The sequence below is a fragment of the Haliaeetus albicilla genome, chromosome 2 (genome assembly GCF_947461875.1).
Source record: "Haliaeetus albicilla chromosome 2, bHalAlb1.1, whole genome shotgun sequence".
NCBI lineage: Eukaryota > Metazoa > Chordata > Aves > Accipitriformes > Accipitridae > Haliaeetus > Haliaeetus albicilla.
Window position 1 is genome coordinate 56,987,597 of NC_091484.1, and position 21,214 is coordinate 57,008,810.

At 35.2% G+C, this 21,214-nt stretch overlaps 1 protein-coding gene across 4 annotated transcripts in view; it reads left to right on the top strand.

The window, feature by feature from the left end:
• The window catches only part of LOC104318728 (ATP-dependent translocase ABCB1), a 61,821-nt gene that overhangs the window by 34,420 nt on the left and 6,187 nt on the right, over positions 1 to 21,214 (top strand). For all 4 annotated transcript variants that reach the window (XM_069775726.1, XM_069775743.1, XM_069775735.1 and 1 more), the window contains 11 exons: positions 2,395 to 2,556; positions 4,144 to 4,323; positions 5,128 to 5,274; positions 5,603 to 5,707; positions 7,652 to 7,729; positions 9,171 to 9,254; positions 10,240 to 10,443; positions 15,568 to 15,668; positions 17,480 to 17,620; positions 19,707 to 19,863; positions 20,320 to 20,517. In XM_069775726.1, coding sequence (XP_069631827.1) covers positions 2,395 to 2,556; positions 4,144 to 4,323; positions 5,128 to 5,274; positions 5,603 to 5,707; positions 7,652 to 7,729; positions 9,171 to 9,254; positions 10,240 to 10,443; positions 15,568 to 15,668; positions 17,480 to 17,620; positions 19,707 to 19,863; positions 20,320 to 20,517 — 1,557 coding nt within the window. The remainder of the gene's footprint in view (positions 1 to 2,394; positions 2,557 to 4,143; positions 4,324 to 5,127; positions 5,275 to 5,602; positions 5,708 to 7,651; positions 7,730 to 9,170; positions 9,255 to 10,239; positions 10,444 to 15,567; positions 15,669 to 17,479; positions 17,621 to 19,706; positions 19,864 to 20,319; positions 20,518 to 21,214) is intronic.

The window sequence follows — 21,214 nt, forward strand, 5'->3', positions numbered from 1 at the left end:
TTCTAAAATGAAGTAGGTAAGCAGGAGCCTAATATTTACTTTTTTTCCAGACATTTGTTGAAAGACCTGCAAGAAATAGAGAGCCTTAAAACACTAATGGTAAACGTCAATTTGGCAAATATTCTCTGTACAGAGAATTTTTGAGATCCTGTAGGTATTACAGAGAGGAATCTTGTTTCAAGTGAGAAGATGGAATTATATTTTCTGCATTATGAAGCTTAAATCAACATTTTCTTGGTGTAAACACCATCCCCTGCAATTTTCTGTCTTACTGACATGCATATTGTTGTCAGTCACCTACTTAATTAACTTGTGTTGAAGACTGGCAGACAAGGTGAGTGCTACCAGCATGTCATAAATGATCATAGCAGTGACTTCACAGGAAACACTCCAAGGAAACATTTGCTTCAGTTAACATGAATACTTCTAGGTTCTTGTTTTGTACTTAATGTAGAGCTGTCTCACTAAGGGACAGCTGATCCCTGGTGCAACCCAGGAGTCTCTATATTGGTACTGGGGCTGTATCCCCAAATGGTATTCTGAATTTAGTCAGATTCTGCTGGAGTACTGTAATGCTTCCCACTGCTGTTGGATAGAAAAAGACAGTTTGAGGAGAATTATTAATGGAAATACATTTAATAGAGAAGTTATTTGTCTAGCCTTTCTTGGTCACATTATCTTATAAATTTAGATCCTCATAAACCTTTGCAGAAGACCTAGGGACTCATAGAATGGTTTGGGTTGGAAGGGACCTTTAAAGATCATCTAGTCGAACCTCTCTGCAGGGCCATCTTTCACTAGATCAGGTTGCTCAAAGCACTGTTCAACCTGATTTTGAACACTTCCAATGATGGAGAATCCACAGCTTCTCTGGGTAACCTGTTCTAGTATCTCACCACCCTCATTGTAAAAAAATTCTTCCTTATATCCAATCTAAATCTATCCTCTTTTATTTATAAACACTGTCCCTTGCCCTGTCACTACAGGCCCTGGTAAAAAGTCCCTCTCTGCCTATGTTAGAAGCCCCATTTGTATACTGAAAGGTCACAATAACGTCTCCCCAGAACCTTCACTTCTCCAGGCTGAACAATCCCAACTCTCTCAGGCTTTCTTCATAGGAGAGGTCTTTCAGTCCTTTGATCATTTATGTGACTCTCCTCTGGACCAGCTCCAACAGGTCCATGTCTTTTTTTGTACCAGGGACTCCAGAGCTGAATGCAGTACTCCCTGTGGGGTCTCACCAGAGCAGAGTAGAGGGGCAGAATCACCTCCCTTGACCTGCTGGTCATGCTTCTTTTTATGCAGCTCAGGATACGGTTGGCTTTCTGGGCTGCAAGTGCACATTGTCAGCTCATGTCCAATTTTTCATCTGCCAGTATTCCCAAGCCCTTCTCTGCATGGCTGCTCTCAATACATCCATCCCCCAGTCTGTATAGATATAGAGGATTGCCCTGACACAGGTGCAGGGCCTTGCACTTGGCCATATTGAACTTCATGAGGTTCACATGGGCCCACTCCTCCAGCTTGTCAAGGTCCACCTGGATGCCATTCTTTCCTTCCAGCGAATCAACTCTACCACTCAGCTTAGTGTCATCCGCAAACTTGCTGAGTGTGCACTCAATCCCATTTATCTATGTCAATGATGAAGATATTAAATAGTATTTGTCCCAGTATGGCCCTTGAGGGACATCACTGAAGATGAACTCCATCGAGGTTCCAACAAAATTCCACTGCTTGGGATCATTACTTTGATTATTTAAACTAAATATTGCTTGATCATTTTAATATGGCCTGGTAATTAAAATGGCAAGCCATGACACTTGATACATCATATGTGATAAGTTTATAAATAACCAAAGACAGGTAGTTAGTTGAAATGTATTTCACATGAAATTGTAGACAATTTTATTTTCAGTGAAGCTACTTGAGTCAACAATGACTTAGAGCTTAAAACCCTGATTTTTTTTTAAATGTCAGTGTGAAATATTTTCTAATGCTTCTGAGTATAAGCTAACCTTCACAGATTTTAAGGTTTAAGTGAACAACTATGGGCTTAAATATAAAAATTTTAGCATTTTTTAAATTTTAAGGTTTTTAACATTGTAACATTCTAAAATATTAAATATTGAGAATTTTGTTTAGATATTTGTGATCAAAATTTGATGGGTTTATGTGCCACAGTGAAAGATTGTCGCTAATATTAATTTTCAAACTAAAGATTATATTTCTGTTTTAAGGTACTCATTGAAATCTGTTTCTTAATTTTTTTTTGAAAGCTATGTTTTTCTGTGAACCATTTTAATGTTTCCCTTTGGTCTTATTCAACTCTAATATGAAGACGAACAATTTTTGAATATACTTAGAAATACTCATACTAAATATTGTTATTTCTAGGCAAGGGAAGGACGCACAACAGTTGTAGTAGCTCATCGACTGTCAACAGTCCGAAATGCAGATCTTATAGCTGTGTTCGAAGGTGGAGTTATCACAGAACAAGGGAATCATTTTAAATTGCTTGAGAGAAAGGGACTATACTACAAACTTGTTAACATGCAGGTACTTTTTTCTCACTAGCTGTTGCCTCATTTTCTTTTCTGTATTCCATGGCCAAAGTTATTGTGTACTATCAGAAGTATGGGGAGTTCTGCAGCATATTTTGTTACAGCAAAAAAAAAAAAGTACTTTGAAAGGAGAGCAGTAATTTGAGAGAGAAGACCGCTAGTTTTGATATCAAACCTATTTAAACCCAGGATAGTACATTTTTAATCTTCTAGGGATTTAAACTTAAAAGATTATTTTAAGTTTTCCTTTTATGCAGTTAATATAGAGCAGCTGACTACAGTAGTCTGCTATTCCATTGCTTGCTCTTAGCCTATGATAAAAGGTAAAATACAGTAGCTGATACTGGAGGAATAGATTATGCACATTTTAGGCTGTTTAGTTATAATCCTTCATACTGAATTTCTTTCTAAAGAAAAAAAAATGTGGAGCAATAGGAGAAAAAGAAAAATAACCCAGCTATGCTGAGTGCAAAAATATGTACACTATTAAAGTTATCCAGCCAGAAAAAAAGAGATTGGAAATTAATATAAATATCAAAAAAGTATTAGTTATGAAGTGAAGAACAAAATACTTTGATACTTCCCAATGTCCCATGCGATAGCTAGATTATAGCTGAGTTTCACTGTAGCCTTCTGCGTCACTGGTGTTTTACCACATAACCACCATGCTCATTAAAGAAACTGAAGCTGCTATCTCAGTATGTCAGACTGAAGAGGGTAAACTAGGCCAATTAAAACATTTCTTCATAAAATAACTAAGAGAATGTATTTGGTCACCTTAGATTGAAAGTCGCGTTGTATTCAAGCAAATGTGATAATGGGACATATTAGAAAATATAAAATGGAAAGAAAATAAAAAATAACAGAAAATAACATAAGATTGAAAGAAAGCAAAAGAATTTATTTTTATTAGTAGCACAAAAAGCGGTAAGAAATAAAATCTTTCCAGAAGAAAAGAAATACAAGTTGAAGGCAACTTTGAATCCAGTTGCTATTAAATATCTCAGTGGTGGGTAGACATTTATTTATTCTGTCAAAGAGACTGGCAAAACTACCACCAAAAGAAGGACTCTTTTCCACTGTTCAGATTTTTTGGTCAAAATCTCTTTTTGACCTGTTCTGTCCCGATCTTCCTTATTACATTTAAAGTCAAGAATTCTTAAGTGTTCTGCACTAAAGAGGAGTAATTTTTTCTCACTTCATGAATAAACAGTGTATCCACCAAGAACTCATTCAAAAAGATCCCAAGATAAGTGCAAATGGTTTACACTCAGTTTAAAACTCTGTTAGGAGTTAATTCATTAAAAAAGAGCAGCTACTTCCGTACCCCTGCCGTCCACTTAGTATAAGTATTTTCTTGAGAGGTGAGATACTCATATATGAATGAAGCTCTGAAGATAGAGATCTGCTCAGATATATAACACAGATTTTCATATCTTCTTTATAGCATTACATTTTTTCCCCCATATCTCTTTCCACTGAAACAATCAAAGTTACTTTTACTTTGATTACCTCATAATTTTGGAAGTTCAAAGTAATACATGCATAACTAATCTTAGCATCATGCTCTTCCCTCTTTTAGGCAATAGAAGCTGAAGTTCCATCATCAGAAGATGAGAATGCACTCAGTGACAAAAAAAGTGAATCTGAACCAGAATTTGAAGAATCCTTAACAAAAGGATTGAGAAGACAATCAACTCGGAGAAGCATGAAAAAGCCAGGAGCACAAAATGATGATCCTGATGAGAAAACAAGTTCACCTGTAAGTATCTTTGCACAGATGTTAGTGAACTTTGATTCCTTTCAATAAAGTATGTTAAAATTAAATTCATTCTCCTGCTTCAGAAAGGTACAAGAAGAAGGAGGCATTTGATAGGGGTGAAAAAAACATGAGAATTTTCCAATTCTAAATAGCCTTTGACTGATAATATTCATAACTTGTTTTGTTATTCTCACCATGAATGATTATACAAATAAAATGGGACTTTAAAAATCTGTAACAAGAATGAGTTTATTCTTGGAAATCAGTTTGCTATAAAAGAAATATACTTACATATATTTGCATACCATACCTACATAGTCTATACAGGTTAAAGATTCATTTTTGCATGAGAAACAGAACATTCGGCCCAACATACAACTCTTACAACAAACCTTACAAAAGAATCATACAACAAATATGACTGCATTCATATTTGCAGCAAATACTTTGCTGTTATAAAGTGCTTAATGAACAATTACTTGAATTAATCTAGTCATGGATTACACACAGCAATATGCCCAAAATGAATAGTTCAGTCACCATTGACCAATACCAATACCAAGAGTATTGATAAATGAAAATTATATAGATAAACTAAAATATGATGACAAGAGCTGTAGATATATTCTAACAGCTCTTTCTTCCTTGTATTAAAATAATAAAAAGAAATGTTGTTAAAAAGCATACATTTTGACTTCCCCTGAGTAGATTCAGGGAGTAGGAAATTGACTATTAATCTCTCTTATTCTCCATATTTCTCCAAATACATACATGTTTGTACTAACAGAATTCCCGTTTTTTTAGGATGAAGAATTACCTCCAGCTTCATTTCTGAAAATTATGAAGTTGAACAAAACTGAATGGCCATACTTTGTAGGTGGAACTGTATGTGCAATTATCAATGGAGCTTTACAACCTGCATTTTCAATCATATTTTCAGAAATTATAGGGGTAAGTTTGAATAAAATATGCAAAAGACTATAAAGCCCACAAAATTTATATCTAATAAAACCAGGTCTCAAAAAATCACTGCATAATGAAGCTGAGGAGTGGATGAAGCACTATTACAAAAAACCTGAAAAATTATATGAAATTTACAAAATCCTCAAAATCTTATTACAACCTGAAATTTGCTTGTTACACCTATAATCCTATGTAACATATGCTTGAATTTTATATGAATACAAATCACTAGCAAACATAGTTATTGAAAAAGATGGAGAGTGTTTTAGATTATTAGTTGATTAAAAAATATATTGTTTTAAATATTGTTTTATAGATTTTTTCAGAAACTGACAAGACCATTTTAAGAGAAAAGAGCAACTTATATTCAGTGCTGTTTTTAGTACTTGGGATCATTTCCTTTTTTACTTTCTTTTTTCAGGTATGTTTTATTGTTTTAGCTTTATTATAATTGTTCATCATGTTTTAGAAACCAGATCTGTAATATACTAAAAAGTTGTATCTTCTTAATATACATCTCCAACTCAAACCAGAACCCACATTTCTGGTTCTAGATGTGCCTTATGCTGAATTGAACCCTTTTTGACCTAAAGCTTCTCACGTGTTAGAGACCTGCCAACCTATTCTGACCTCTCAAGTTCAGAACTTCCCCTCTTCTTCACCAGTCAAACACATCTCAGCATGAAACTCTGGATTCTCTCTCTTTTTTCCATTGCCACCTAACAGCCAACTGCTCCAGCCTTTACACTATACCACTCACTTCTCACACTGAAGCCTTCCTATTTGAATCTGTCAGTAATTGCAAATCTACTGATCTCCTACCTTAGCTCTCCAATTTTTTACTCCCCTAACCCCTTCCCCATTCTTATGTGAGCCCCCACAACAATTCTCAGGCCCAGTTCATCAAGTGATACCCATCATGCTGATATGCAGTTCCTCCTGCTTAAATACTAATGGTTGAACCTCATCCCCTGCTCTCACTGATCTCTACAGCCCTCTCAACTTTTAAAGAAAAAGTATTGTAACTTTACCTTAATTCTTATATGTATCTAACTGCTACAAGAGTGCCTCAGTAAAAAAAAATAAAAAGAAGGGGGCAGAGGTAATCATACAGGTGCCAACTTTGGCATTTAAATATTTTCATATATGGTCTGGTTTATAATTTCTGAATATGTTTATGTAGTTTTATCCATTAAATGAGCCTACACAGCAAAATAACAAAGTGCACTTGGGACAGCAGCATAAACAGTCTCTTGATAAAACCTCCTGGTTTATTTATGGAATTGTCTTGTTGCCTATGCATGCAAGAAGACTTTGAGTATAGAAGACTGAGTTGTAGATGGCTATGACAGGTTTGCTCAATTTATGAATATTCATATAATGTTTTAAATATGAGAGGGAAGAACTCATTGAGATGTAACACCCCCAAATTAGTGAGAATGAAAAAAAAATTAAAACATCCTTATAATCTCTTCATATAGTGCCCATTCTCTGATGTTCTTTTGTGCTTTTTTCTAAATCAGTCACATACTTGTGCAAATTTACTGACAGTGTAGGAGCACAGCAAAGATAATGATCAAAGTTAACTGAGAAATATTTGCTGATTGGAATATGCCATAATAATTTTCCTTCGTGTCATATAGTACAGTTGCATCTGTGGTTTGTATTTTAAGAGTATTCAATTTCACAAAAGTAGATTCCAAACAATTAATATTTTTAATAACATAAAGGTGGTAGTGAGCTAAAAAAAGCTAATTATAAACACTGATGTCATATTAAAATGTAGGAAGACTGTATCTTCCCAAAATTTTAACCAGCATATTCCTTTTTGTATCTTGTTAAATTGAATCATATATCTGGCCAAAAATATGTTTAATTCATTATAAAACATCACTTACGTATTATGGCTGATAGCTATGTCAGGTTGTGTTAAGATCCCAGGGAAGAAATCTTAATTCCATTGGAGTCAATGGAAAATTCGCATTTGACTTCAATGAATCCAGATTGCCTTATGAAGTCTTTAACCTCAAATGAATGGCCTAAAAGCTACTTGTTTAAATCTGAGTTAGGTCAACTTAGATAAAAATGAAGTCAAAGGGTTGATTAGTGAGCTTTTCCTTGAAGCATGCTGGTGAAGCAGTGCTGGGAAATATTGCTATGCTCTATATATTTTTTTGAGTTGAATGTCTGTACTGTGAACCTACTAGAATTTATGAATATTAAACCTGTTCTTACATTTGCTTTGTGCAATCAGGACTGCAATATTTTGTACTTTGACATTGTAGAGACAATGTATCTAAAATATTTATCGAATAAACACAAACAATGTAGTAGTATGTTAAGCATTGTACCTTTTCTCAAATAGGGTTTCACATTTGGCAAAGCTGGAGAAATTCTTACAATGAGGCTTCGATTCATGGCATTTAAAGCAATGCTTAGACAGGTAAAGATGATAAATATTTTGATTTCCAGGGTTTTAAAAATAATTTATTGTATAGATATAATAAAATAACTGTATTTTGCATTATTCTATCATATTATGACTTGTCTACAGAGAAGGTTCTTTAAATCAGTCTAGAAACCAATTTGGTTAGTTACATGTGGTTAAGCAAAGTATCCTTAGAGGGAGAATCTTAAAGCAATGCAAGTACAAGAGCTTTTTACGTACTCCTGGCAAGGACTTAGATTTACAGCCAAGTTACTATGGCCTGACAAGTTGACGTGCACCAGCAGTATCCCATTACATGTTCATTTGCCTGCTTTTCTTTCTTGGTGCCCTTTCTCCCCTAAAGAAATGCAATGCAACGCAGCTTACATTGTAACTCTTACTTCAAATGTCTGATTTAAATAGTAATATGTACAGATATGTTTTTATTTATTGCTTGAAGGTCTCTTTCAAAGAGTTCCCAAATCTGTAATTGTTGTTCATTAATATAATAGTGAGATTGTATTCTTAAATCTAAAGCCACTTTCAGAGAATTAAAATATAAATATTTCATAGTGTTTTTAAGTAATTTGTGTAGTTATCTAAATTGGCCTTAATCTTGCATGATTTTAAATTTTCAAATATACAATTTAATATTTCTGGGGGTTTATGTCTTGCACATAAAGCTACATGTGGACACAGAATTTGATTCATGTGAACATGACTATTTGCAATGCAGACAGAAAGCTGTTGTCTGAAAAACTATGAATTATAGATCAACCTCACTAAAAACGTAATGAAAGTGCAATCTTACAATTGAGTCTTGAGGTCACAAATGCCTGTACTACATCACCAGGCCTTCATTCAATGCATATTACACATGAAAGATTAAATCAGATATTTGGTTACGTGGTGAATAATTTATAAACTGTGTACCTGACCCAAACAATAGACTTTGACCAGATAAACCAGTTTGGTTTGTGGTTTGGTTTTTGTGTTGTTGTTTCATAGCTTCCAAATTAGCCTCTTCAATGTAGGAAGAAACAAAGCAATGAATTGGGAGTTTTTACCTTGAAAATGCTTTACACTTAATTCATCCCCAAACGGCTTTGCAATTGTGAAGGATTGTGACTGAAGAGTCATCTCCTCCAAGGAGATGCAGTTTCAGCAGCAGTGGGGGAGGGTAAATTTTGGGTTTGGGAATCCCCCAGGCTGCTCTCCTTCCTTCTCAGCAGTGACAGCATACACACCAGATCATCCACAAGCATACACTTTTTTCTAAAAATATTCATTGTGCAATGAAGGAATTAGACTTAATTAAATACACAGAACTGATGCATTGCCACATACACAGTCTTCTGACACTGAACTCAGTTATATTAGGTAGACCTTAGTTTTACTTTGTGGTTTATATGAAATGTCCCAAAATTAGTCCTAAGAAAAATGTTTCTTCTTGCAGGACATGGGCTGGTTTGATAATTCTAAAAATAGCACTGGAGCATTAACTACAAGACTTGCTAATGATGCCTCACAAGTGAAAGGAGTAAGTAAAATTTGTTTTGGAATTTTTTGTATTTGGTTTAGTATGTAGTAAAGTTGCTGCTTGGGTTTGACAGGTTGGATAACAGTCTTGACTTCAACAACTAATATTCACTATAAAATGATAGCTGGTATAGAATGCACTGATGTGTTTTATAACAATGATGGTAATATATGTTTACAAAATAATTTCCAAGTAAAACTTTTTTAAAATTTACTATTGTGCTCTACTGTGATCTTCATTATTAAACAAACTCATTGGGAATCTCTTTATCTAAGAAGTCTGTTTAGAGGTATCCTATTTACCTAGAGATATGCATCTAAATTTGTTCAGTTTATGACCTCCTACTAATTTTTTGATTGTACAGATTCCTTATATGAAAAAAATTAAACATACTAACAATAGACTTCATTTTCATTGTTACTTTTTGGAGATTCTTTAGAAGTAATTTGTAGACTTTCAGGGGCCTGTAATATTAGGCTAAAGAGCACTAAATGTAATTATTCATGGATGCTTAAGTAAATTTTACTGCCACATGGAGTTATGTTCTTTTTTTTCTGAACTGAGGAGTTCTGTAGTATCTTTGGCTTTATTTCCATAGGAGAAGTTAAACATTTATTTTTCTTCTTCATTGGGCTCTGTGTGATGACTTATAAAGCTAGCTGCATGATCTACAAAATATGACAGATTTTAATGTTTAGCTGTAAATATAAATATGTTATATGGTTAAAGTCTGTTCAGCTTCAAGAGCAGAATTTAGAAATTGCAGTGCAAATTTAAGTAATCTGAATGTGGAAAGAGAAGAATTAAATGTGGTCTACATAATTTTTTACAAAATCATTTAAGAAACTCCCATTTTGAAAAACAGCAAAACTGAGTTAAGACTTTCTAAATAGTCTTTTGAGTATGAGGAATATTATAGGTGAAAATGCTTTCCTTATTCAAGATGCAGTTACTTTACCAAGAAATGTCTTTTTTTTCCCTGCAGGCTACTGGTGTCAGACTGGCATTAATTGCCCAAAACATAGCTAACCTGGGGACTGGAATTATTATATCATTAATTTATGGCTGGCAGCTGACCCTGCTACTTTTAGCTGTTGTACCAATCATTGCAGTGGCAGGAATGATTGAAATGAAGATGTTGGCTGGGCATGCTAAGAAAGATAAAGAAGAACTGGAAGCTGCAGGAAAGGTGGGTCTAGAGAAGTTCATCTGTTTCTGTGTAATGTATACAGTCATGTTTACCAAAGCATTGTTGATGGACATATTACTTCTAAATACAGAACATATCATAATATATAAATTCCAAAGCCAGGCAGACTCTATGTAGTTACACTAGTAGACCTACAGAGCATAACACCTCTTCAATAATAATTGAAGACTTATGTTATTAACTGATATTTATTTTTATAATTGATAAACCCCAGAATGTGCTAAGCACTATTCAGGCACATTCTTTTCTCCTTCCTGTTCTGATCATTTCTATTTTCCTTATTTTGCAACCCTCTTCATTTTGACAATCTCTTTTTTTTTCCTGTCATCCCTTTTTGGCATGTTATCTATCTTACATGTATCACACTGCTTTTTTTTTTCTCTCTTTCATCTTATTAATGTTTGCAGGGATAATATGTATGTATCCACTGGTTTCTGAGTCTGTTTGCCATTCCTTTATTTCTTAAGTGGAAAAGAAAGATGGGAACTGAAAAGCGAGAAGGCTAGACTCTTGTTTAAGAACTTAGATGAAGGCATTTAATATCACTTCATTCCAAAAATCCTTTTGGGACAGAACAACTATTTCATCACTTCCCAGATATTGCTTTCTTCAAGGTAAAACTTTTCTAAAATCCCTTCCTATGTCCTACTGTTTTTAAAAGTTGTTGAGAAGAAAATAATTTATCTAAGGCAATGCACGTAAGGAAAGGTATTAATCTTCAGATTTGGTGTTTAAATGTATGTGTCTGCATAAGTGCTAGCAGTTTAGTGTCCCCTTACAGTTATTGGAGATGCCATAGTGTCTGTGTGGATTTCAGAAGGGCATGGGTCTACTCTATGTTCTGTGTCATATCTGCCATGCCTTACCCAAATGTCTGGAGTATCCTAGAGCATCTCCAATGGCACAAGCCATCTGCATGTGGGAACCTGAATTAGAGACCTTCCCACTCCAGTCAACAATCCAGCACAAAGAGACTAGGTAGGCACATAGCGCGTAGACAGGTACAAGCCAAAGGATGCATTTCCTTTCCTTTCAACTGACTACATTTCTTCTGCTTCTTCTTTCTAATGGCTGAACATTTATTTCATATTGTTTTGTTGTAAGATATGACAGAAAAAAGTTGACAATTCTTGGAATAGGCACTAGAGATTTTCTTAATGCAACAGACTGTGAAAAAATAGCACAGGTGCTACAAAAATTTAGGATTTTTTTTCAAAGCTTGAGAAAATACTTTATTTTCTTAGCAATGTATGAGTTTCCCCTCTCGAGGCCACCTAAGCAAGCACTAGACTACAGGCATTTTATTCAATTACCAATTTTTTAAAAATCAGTTTTCTTCAGTGAAAATGGGGTCTACCTGGGAAAATTTGCTTTCTGCAAAGGGTTGTTGAACTTATGTTACTAATGAAAAAAGAAGACTACTCCTTTGAGTATTGGTGAGACAATATAACTAAGAAGAATAAAATCTATTTCGTTTCTTTGTTATCATTGACATTGTATATTACAGTCAAATCAACGAGTTAGTCAATTATGTGCAAATTTTCAAACAGTGGCACAAGCATTACTGAGGCTATAAGATAATTATATCCCCATATAATAGAACAAAGATAACAGTACCACGGTTTAAAATCTTTGGTAACAGTTCATGAAGAAAAATGCTTTCAGGTCTATGGTTTAGATAACTTAGATAAAAGTAGCAGGGTATGGAGGATATTTGTTTTTCTGTTTTAAACTGGAGGCATTTGAACTGTGTGGTGAATTGCCATATCTCTGGTGTCTTGTAAGACATAATATACAGGATCACTTTTCAGAACAGAATTTCATTCTGTTCATAGAATCAGAGTCATAGAATATCTTGCATTTGAAGGGACCCATAAGGATCATCAAATCCAACTCCCTGCTCCTCGCAGGACTCCCTAAAACTAAACCATATGACTGCATGCGCTGTCCAAGTGCTCCCTGAACTCTGACAGATTTGGTGCCGTGACCACTTCCCTGGGGAGCCTGTTCCAGTGACTGACCACCCTCTCAGTGAAGAACCTTTTCCTAATGTCCAATCTGAACTTCCCCTGATGCAGCTTCATTCCATTTCCTCGTGTCCTATTGCTGGTCACCAGAGGAGATCAGCACCTCCCCAGCCGCTGCCCCCCCTTGGGGAAGTTGTAGACTGCGATGAGGTCACCCCTCAGCCTTCTCTCCTCCAAGCTGAACAAACCAAGTGACCTCAGTCGCTCCTCCTAAGTCCTGCCCTTGAGACCTTCCACCGTCTTGGTGACCCTCCTCTGGACACACTCTAATAGTTTGATGTCCTTCCTGTATCGAGGCATCCAAAACTGCACGCAGTGCTCAATGTGGGGCTGCACTATTGCAATGTAGAGTGGGACAATCACCTCCCTCGACTGCCTAGCTATGATGTGTTTGATGGACCCAGGACACGGTTGGCCCTTCTGGCTGCCAGGGCACACTGTTGACTCATATTCAACTTGCCATCAACCCAGATCTCTTTCTGTGGGGTTGGTCTCCAGCCTCTCATCCCCTAATTTGTAGATATAACTAGGATTACCCCATCCCAGGTGCAGAATGCAGCACTCGTTCTTGTTAAATTTCATACAGTTAGTAATTGCTCAGCTCACGAGTCTATCCAGATCTCTCTGTAAGGCCTCTCTACCCTCAAGGGAGTCCACAGCTCCTCCTAATTTAGTATCATCGCCAAACTTACTTAGTGTACATTCGACCCCTGCATCCAGATCATTTATAAAAACATTAAAGAGCACTGGCCTTAAAACTGAGCCCTGCAGAACCCCACTAGTGACTGGCCACCAGCCTGATGTAACTCCATTTACTATAACTCTTTGAGCCCAACCTGTCAGCCAATTTTTCACCCAATATGTCATGGACTTGTTTAGCTGTATGCTGGATATTTTGTCCAGAATGATAGTGTGAGACACGGTATCAAAAGCTTTGCTAAAATAAAAAAAACCCACATATACTGGCTTCCCTTAGTCAACTAGATGCATGACCTTGTCATAAAAGGAAATTAATTTAATTAAACAGGACTTTCCCCTCGTGGACCTGTGCTGGCTATGACCAGTGACTGCATTGTGTCTCAAGCATTTTTCAATAACTCCCAGAATAACCTTCTCCATGATTTTACCAGGCACTGAAGTGAGACTGACAGGCCTGTTGTAGTACAATAACTTATTAAAAGTGCTCATGCTTCTCCCTGAAGCTTCTCTCCTGCTTTTTGTGTAAGTGCTCATTTCAGAAACCTTTGTGCAGAACAGGGACTTTGCTGACTGCTAGGCATGAGCTGGACACAGAGGAACTTCAGGGAACTGGGTCCAGAGAAGCACAGTGTTCCAAAGCACTGGTTCTCAAAGACCTTTATAGAAAATATGAGCCATGTAATACACCAAATGCAGTAACAATATTATGTAAAAGAAATGCATATCTATTCTATGCTTTCTAAAATTAAAATATAAAAGAATTTTAAGATTGAAGTTTTATAAGTTTTAGGATGTTAAAAAACATTGCCAGTCTCTTGGAGAAAAAAAACCTCTCCCCAGCTTCAAATGTTTAGATGCAAAGAATCAAGGGAGTCACCACACCTGTGGGGAAAACCCAAGCATAAATAGAAATTCAACACTGAAAAAACACCATCACTGTGTAGAGCCCTTCTTTTAGAATCTAAATTTGCACTAATATAAATATGCAAGCAGATGTACCTGATTTCTCACATTTTTCTGGGCAGACACCAACTAATGGTTAGCTTCAGATTTATACATTATCTATAGCACTGTGATCTCTTACCCCATGGCCAGTTCTGATTATTAAGATGAAAAGTTCACTCATTCTCAAGTCTTTTGTCTGGATATACTTTCCTTTGGTTATATTTTCCCTTGAACTTACTTTATGGTCTTTCTTATACTAAAAGCATAAAGAATGAAATGGGTATTTCAGCAAAACATCTTAAGCCTTGAGGGTCTTTTGCAGACAAGGTCTACAAAAGTCTAGCTAAATTACTGTTGGCATCATCTGTATACATTTCCTGCTAATGTATACTTTCTTGTACATACAGTTCTCTCAGTTATAAACAGACCTGTTACTGTGCATTTGTATGGTATCTGTGCTCATAAGTGAGCTCTCCTGCTAAATACCCATCCTTAGAAATGAGACTGGTTGGCAGCTGAATAGAGCCTAGATACAGGTGTTTAATACTATTTGAGATGCATTAGGAAATTGAAAACATCCATCCCTATGGGATTGTCAGGTATAATCCAGTACATGTGGGAATCCCTGCCCTCCCAGAGCAGCAGCAGTTGAGGGCGACCGGAACACCCAACATACCACATATAGCACCAGAGGCAATGCGCAGGTCATGCACTCAAGCCCCGTGTTTCAGAGGTGAATAGAGGGATGCAGCACCAGTTTCAGTGTTGAAAGAGATGTGATTGTTCCAGGTGTCTTCCATTGGCCGTTTCTAAGCCTCATCCTCTTCTACATGCATATGGACTGAATTGACCACAAAGGCTCCTTACTGTGTGGTCACTGAGGAAGACTTTATGGGCACCTACATAGACTTAACAGGCTACATAAAAGCCTTGCGTCAGTTGCTCCCACATAGGCATGCATCTACTGCCTTCAAAAGTTACTAGGTACCTTTGTGTATGTATCAAGTCTAAAGAATCTGCAAGCTTAAAGAAGGTATTATTGATCAGATCAAATTTTTACTGCTGAGATCTAAGTAAGGCTCTAGGCACATAAGTAACCTGGACATTCTTATTATAGCCCAAATTCAGTGTACTAGACGTTAAATGCTAAATTGCCATTTTTCTTATTGGATATCTTCTCCATAATTGTCACTGCTGTCTAATGGTTTTTCACTACTTATTTGGAGGACATTAAAGAGGTCTTATCAGAAAATCTCAGTGTCATAAAAAGAAAAATGTCAAATGCTTACTTTTGATATCAAAGGTCCATGATTTTAATAACAATTATAAACCCCACAAAATTATGTTCCAGCAGAATCTTTTTATTAGTTTAGAAAAAGGAATCACAACATAATCTTAACTTTTGATTAAAACTTTTGTGTTTCTATTGCAGATTGCCACAGAAGCCATAGAAAATATTAGAACTGTTGTTAGTCTGACCCAAGAAAGAAAATTTGAGCTGATGTACAGAGAACATTTGCATGTACCATACAGGTATAATAAAAATAACTAAGCTAAAAAACCCCCTGTATTTAAATTATAGCATAAATTACAAACATTTACTTGGACAAACATTGATTTTTTTTTTGTTAGCGTGTATGATTTAATGTATAATTTAATTACGTCAGAATTAATGTAAATATTTTGCATATTTGTTATTAACAAATGCAACCACCAGCCAACATTTTTGTTCTTTGATTTAATTAATTTTCTGTGATAATATCAGTATCTTCTATTGCAATGTCATTTGGTTTGGCAATATGTTAGTTTTAAGTGAGCTTTGGAAGTCATCTAATCTAACCTCCCACCTAAAGTGTTTCAGATATTTAATTAAAAACTTTATAATGTAAATAAAATATTGCATTAAGACGTTTTTGAAAGTATGAATAGAACTGAAAACATTTGAATAATTACTTATTGGTTTGTGACTGAAAAAAAGAAAAGGAACATAAATCTGCCTGGACTAAATCAAAATTAAAAAGTCTTAAAGTGAAAAACTAAAAAGATACTGTCAATTAGCTTTATTTGTTCTAGAATGAAATGCTTCATTTTCAGACATCCATGAGAAAAGTAAAGCAAATGACAGCATGTGTACACAGATATGATGGGAGACAAGTAGGGATGCTGCTAATACATCCACCATAATAATTGAGTGGTTAGAGCACAGTGCAGGACATAAAAGATATTACTTAGCTTTTTTTCTCAGGCTGCTAGATTTTGAGTCCATGTCTCACAACTTGCAGGACGGTGCCTAACCATTCTCAGGTTTGACATTGATGGGATTGCTCCAAGACTTTCATCTTAATGTTGTTCTAGTATAAATAAGAACTTACTGCCTTATGGGTCAATTTGTCTGGAAGAGATAGGACATGTGTTTTTCAGTTAACGTTTCAGTGCATGTTAAACCACTGATTAGGCAAAGAGTTTCTATTTTATAAAAATGGAGCTTAGGCCTTCTGTTATACTGGATTAATGCACAAATCAGCTATGTAAAAGAGAAGTCACAACAGCCTCTTAATCAAAAAAACCCCACACTTGTAAGTCTACTTCCTATTTGTTTTGGTTTGGGTTTTTTTCCAGAAGAAACCACATAGTTGTGACTTAGAAATAGCATCAATAAAATTAAAATATGTTCTTTCTTTTTTCTGGTATCACTCATAGTTACAGAACGTTTTCTCTCTGCCTTGCTTTTAGTTATAGGCGTAGTTTTATCATCCAAAATCTAATTTCTGCATCAGACTTGCCAGCTTAATCTTATCTGAGAGGGGAATTTTGACTAGTTAAATTGAAAAGAAAAAGATTCTCAAGTGTTTAATATTGAACTGTTTAATATCTTTGTTATTTGGTTAACATAACATTGCAAGTAAAGAAAAAATGACACAAAACTTTGGCTTTTGATGAAGGTGAGCTAATAGTTCTGCTCTTTTTTTTTCTTCTTGTGTGATGCAGTAGTACAATTTCAAATGTGTTATTTACATCTTCAAAGTAGTAATCATGGACTAAACTGTAAAGTGTTTTAACACTCAAACTAGGAGATGGTAAGACAATAATTATACATAGCAGCTAAGGTGTCACATTCTTCTGCACCCATATTCCAAGCTGTTCTTGTAAGTAAATAAAATTCTGGAAACAAAACTAACTTTCTCTTGGACACAGACTAATAGGAGACAAGGGGTTGTGTAGTTTAAGCATGAATATACTTCCCATTCATAACAGTATCATCTGAAGTCAATTAATTGTTTTTTGCATACAAGGACTTAAGTATGATTGCGCATTTTTATGAAAATATGCATTCTTTCTCACAGAAATTCTGTGAAGAAGGCACATATATTTGGATTTTGTTTTGCCCTTTCACAAGCAATGATGTTCTTTACCTATGCTGGCTGTTTCCGGTTTGGTGCCTATCTAGTGGTAAATGGACACATGGAGTATAAAAATGTGTTTTTGTAAGTATCTCTTTTGCAATCTTTTTCTGTCAGTACAGACGACGGTCTTTGTTACTGCTAAAGATATCATGAATCCATTGAGTAAGCTATGAGAAAACAGGCAAATTCTTCTTCTGTACTTAAATATGATGAAAGCATATTACAAAGTGGATACTCTAGGTGACTACACAGTCTGAGCTATTCAGATAGGCCTGATTTTGGATTTCCTTTTTTGTATTTAGTTGGGACTATTATGTTTTCCAGAGGTTGAAACAGTATCCTACTTAAATCACTTTGATTATTCTTACCTATCTTATTGTTCGTGTAGCTGTGAGGTCCTCTGTATAGTCTGCACAAAACATAGTTGTACCTGTTTATTGAATCATAATAATATTGTAAGAATCTTTTAATAGGTCATCAGTCTCTTCATCATTTCTATGTCAGGTTTATTCACTGAAATTTGAAATCTTCTCTAAAATACATGTTAAATAATTGGCCTAATGGAGAACAGGATTCCATAAGGTAAATGCTGTTCGCTATAAGAGGAGGATAACTAAATTATTTTAGATGACATTCTGATAACAAGCTTGTTCACTTAAATGAACCAATTTTGTGGGGGAAATGAAAGTATGAACCATGAATGTAAGAACAGTATGTAGAGTACTGTACATACCCATAGTCAGGTGGAGCATTTTATTTTTAATTTAAGCAGGTACTGCAAATAAAATATGATTCTAATTTGCAGTATTCTTAGAAGGTGTATCTATTGCAATCTGAAATTATACTAGGAATAGTACAATTATTTGTCTCTAATGGCACTTTATAGGCTTTTAAGGGCAGAAACTCTACAAAAATTAAAGGAATAATTTTGAAATTATAGCTTGTCTTTAGCTTCTTACTTTTATATTTTGGGTTTATAATCACTGTTTATCCAATCATTTGCCATAATACCTAAAAGCCCCCGTCATAACCAAAGTCCTATTCTTCTAGATCATATATAAACTCAGAAGAAATATAATTTATAATTTAAGAGGCAATAGCTCAATACAGGTCTATGAAAACAAATATGAAAAGAATGAGATTCTACCAGTATGGATATCAGTGACCTCAATCCCTAAGAAAGGCCAATCATACCAATTTTTTGTTAGCAACCTGATTAAAGGTAGTTAACACAACTCATTTTGACTGGAAGATGTTGGAAAGTGTCTGCATCCCATCTGCTAGCTGAACATCTCTAGCTAGCTCGGTGAGGTAACTTCCAGTGGCTAAGTTACATTTGGAAGGGACTGTCTAACCTGAAACTGTGTGAGCCCTTGTAGGCTGTTCAAATGCAGAATAAAACAAATTAGTTTATATTGCTCTGAATAGAAAAGATTAAAATTAATATACATTCATTTATTTTATTTTGCCTTAAAACAGGCTAAGAAGTCTTATGTCAATTACCATTTCTCAGCGATGAGTAGTCCTATGTTGTGTGGCAGTGATTAATAGCTGAGGACAGCAGGTTCTTAAACGATTCTAATGTAGCCTGTAAAGATACATCTACATTCACCATAAAACAATAATAGCATAGTTTTTGACCTCTTTTTGGTGTTGTTAACCCTTCAAATTTTTTCCAGCAGGGCTGTGACAGCAAATTAAATCTTTATTGTCACCTTGTTACAGGCTTGATTTCTTATTTTCATTGATGCCTTAAAAATGAATCACTAACTCCCAGAGGTCATTGAACTATAGTGAGGAAACCACAGCGATAGTAGAACAGGGTTAGAGTAACAATTTTACCATGCATTGACCACTTTCCTCCTAGCCCCAACTGAGACTTAATATAGTTAGCCAGTATTAATAATTAAAGAAATTAGTGCTAATAAATAACAAAAACATTGAATTTGGAATGGAGGCTTATTTATCTCACTTCATTAAAAGAGGAAAAAACAAATTTCTGGAGCTAAATGAGTAATTAAAGCAATAATAGTTGGTTACTACTTTATTCTTTCTAAATTTAGCCCCCCTTTTTTTCCAAGTAAAAGAAAAAGTTAACTGCAGCCCCATTTCCATTGTCCTTTTCTTCATTGTCTATTGATTTTTTTTTCCCTGATTTCTTTTATAGAGTGTTTTCAGCTGTTGTATTTGGTGCAATGGCATTAGGACAAAGCAGCTCTTTTGCTCCAGACTATGCCAAAGCCAAGACATCAGCAGCCCACTTGTTTCTGCTGTTTGAAAGAGTACCCTCAATAGATAGTTACAGCGAAGAAGGAGAGAAGCCCGTAAGTAAGCCATGTGTGATGGGTGATATTATTTATTGACAATATGGACAGTAGTCTTCTCACTTCCTTCAAACTGATTTTTCCTCTCCTTCTGATTCCTTCCTTACCTCACTGTATTCTCGGCCTTTTATACAAACACAACATGGACCAGGTTCTCTATTGTGAGTCCAGCTTTTGCCCACACTGTCTAAAGGTTATTTGTTTTAAAAATCTGGTTAAGGTACAACTTGTGTGGAATTCAAGCAGCAGAATTATGAGCATTTATCAAAATAGTTCAGTGCTGTACTTTGATTCTAGAGCTTCACAAAGATTCAGACCACAGAGTTAAAGTCAGCATTCCAGCAAATGCAAAACTCTATTGATTGCAATGGGGAAAAAGAAAGACTTCTGCAATTCTATTTGAATCGTCTGTCAAATTGTCTTAAAGATGTAACAGTGATACTATTTCAATTACAGGAAACATTTGGGGGAAGCATAGTGATCAAAGATGTGGCATTTAACTACCTAAATCGACCAGAGGTCAAGATCCTCCAAGGTTTGAATCTGAAAGTAGAAAAGGGACAAACTCTGGCTCTTGTTGGTAGCAGCGGCTGTGGAAAGAGCACAGTTGTTCAGCTGCTTGAGAGATTTTATGATCCACTTGATGGAGAAATGGTAAGTATTTTTGTAAGAACGTGTTAAGTGAGGGTGTGCTCATTTGGTTTTATGTGATGTGATAAAGTATAATAGATATTTCTAGTTTTATTTTTTAAATATTTTTAATGTTAAAGACAAGCAGTGGCTAATCAGGGCTCCTTATTTAAATGCAATGAATGATATAAGGGAAAAAGTCCCACTTTTCCACATTATAATGAATTAATGAAACAAAATCTGTGTGGTAAAAATATGCCTGAACCACAGCCTAATGATGGCTTTGAATTCAGAGCAAATTTCCTGAGGTTTTTTTGTTAAGAACACTTTTAAAGTTATTAAGTATACATGTCTAGTTCTGTATAATATAGTAATAGAATTTGCCATCTATGTTCTTTCCTAAAACAGTGAACATTGACAAAAATAATTTTTATCATAATTTTTACTTGTCAGAAACATCTTTCAGAGTATGCCCACTTACCAAGCGATAGATTGCAAATACTTTCAGTAATTTTGGTTTTAAATACATCTTGGGTTTCCCACACTACTTATTCAGCAACTTTACATATTTTTTTTCGCATAATGGTATTGTTTATTGCCATTTTCTCTTTGATGTAAATGCGCTTAGAGATTTTGTTTGAAAAAGTTCCCACACATTTTGCATTAGATGAGGTGAGAATAAGATAGATTTCAGAACTTGTCTCTGCAGACATACTCACAA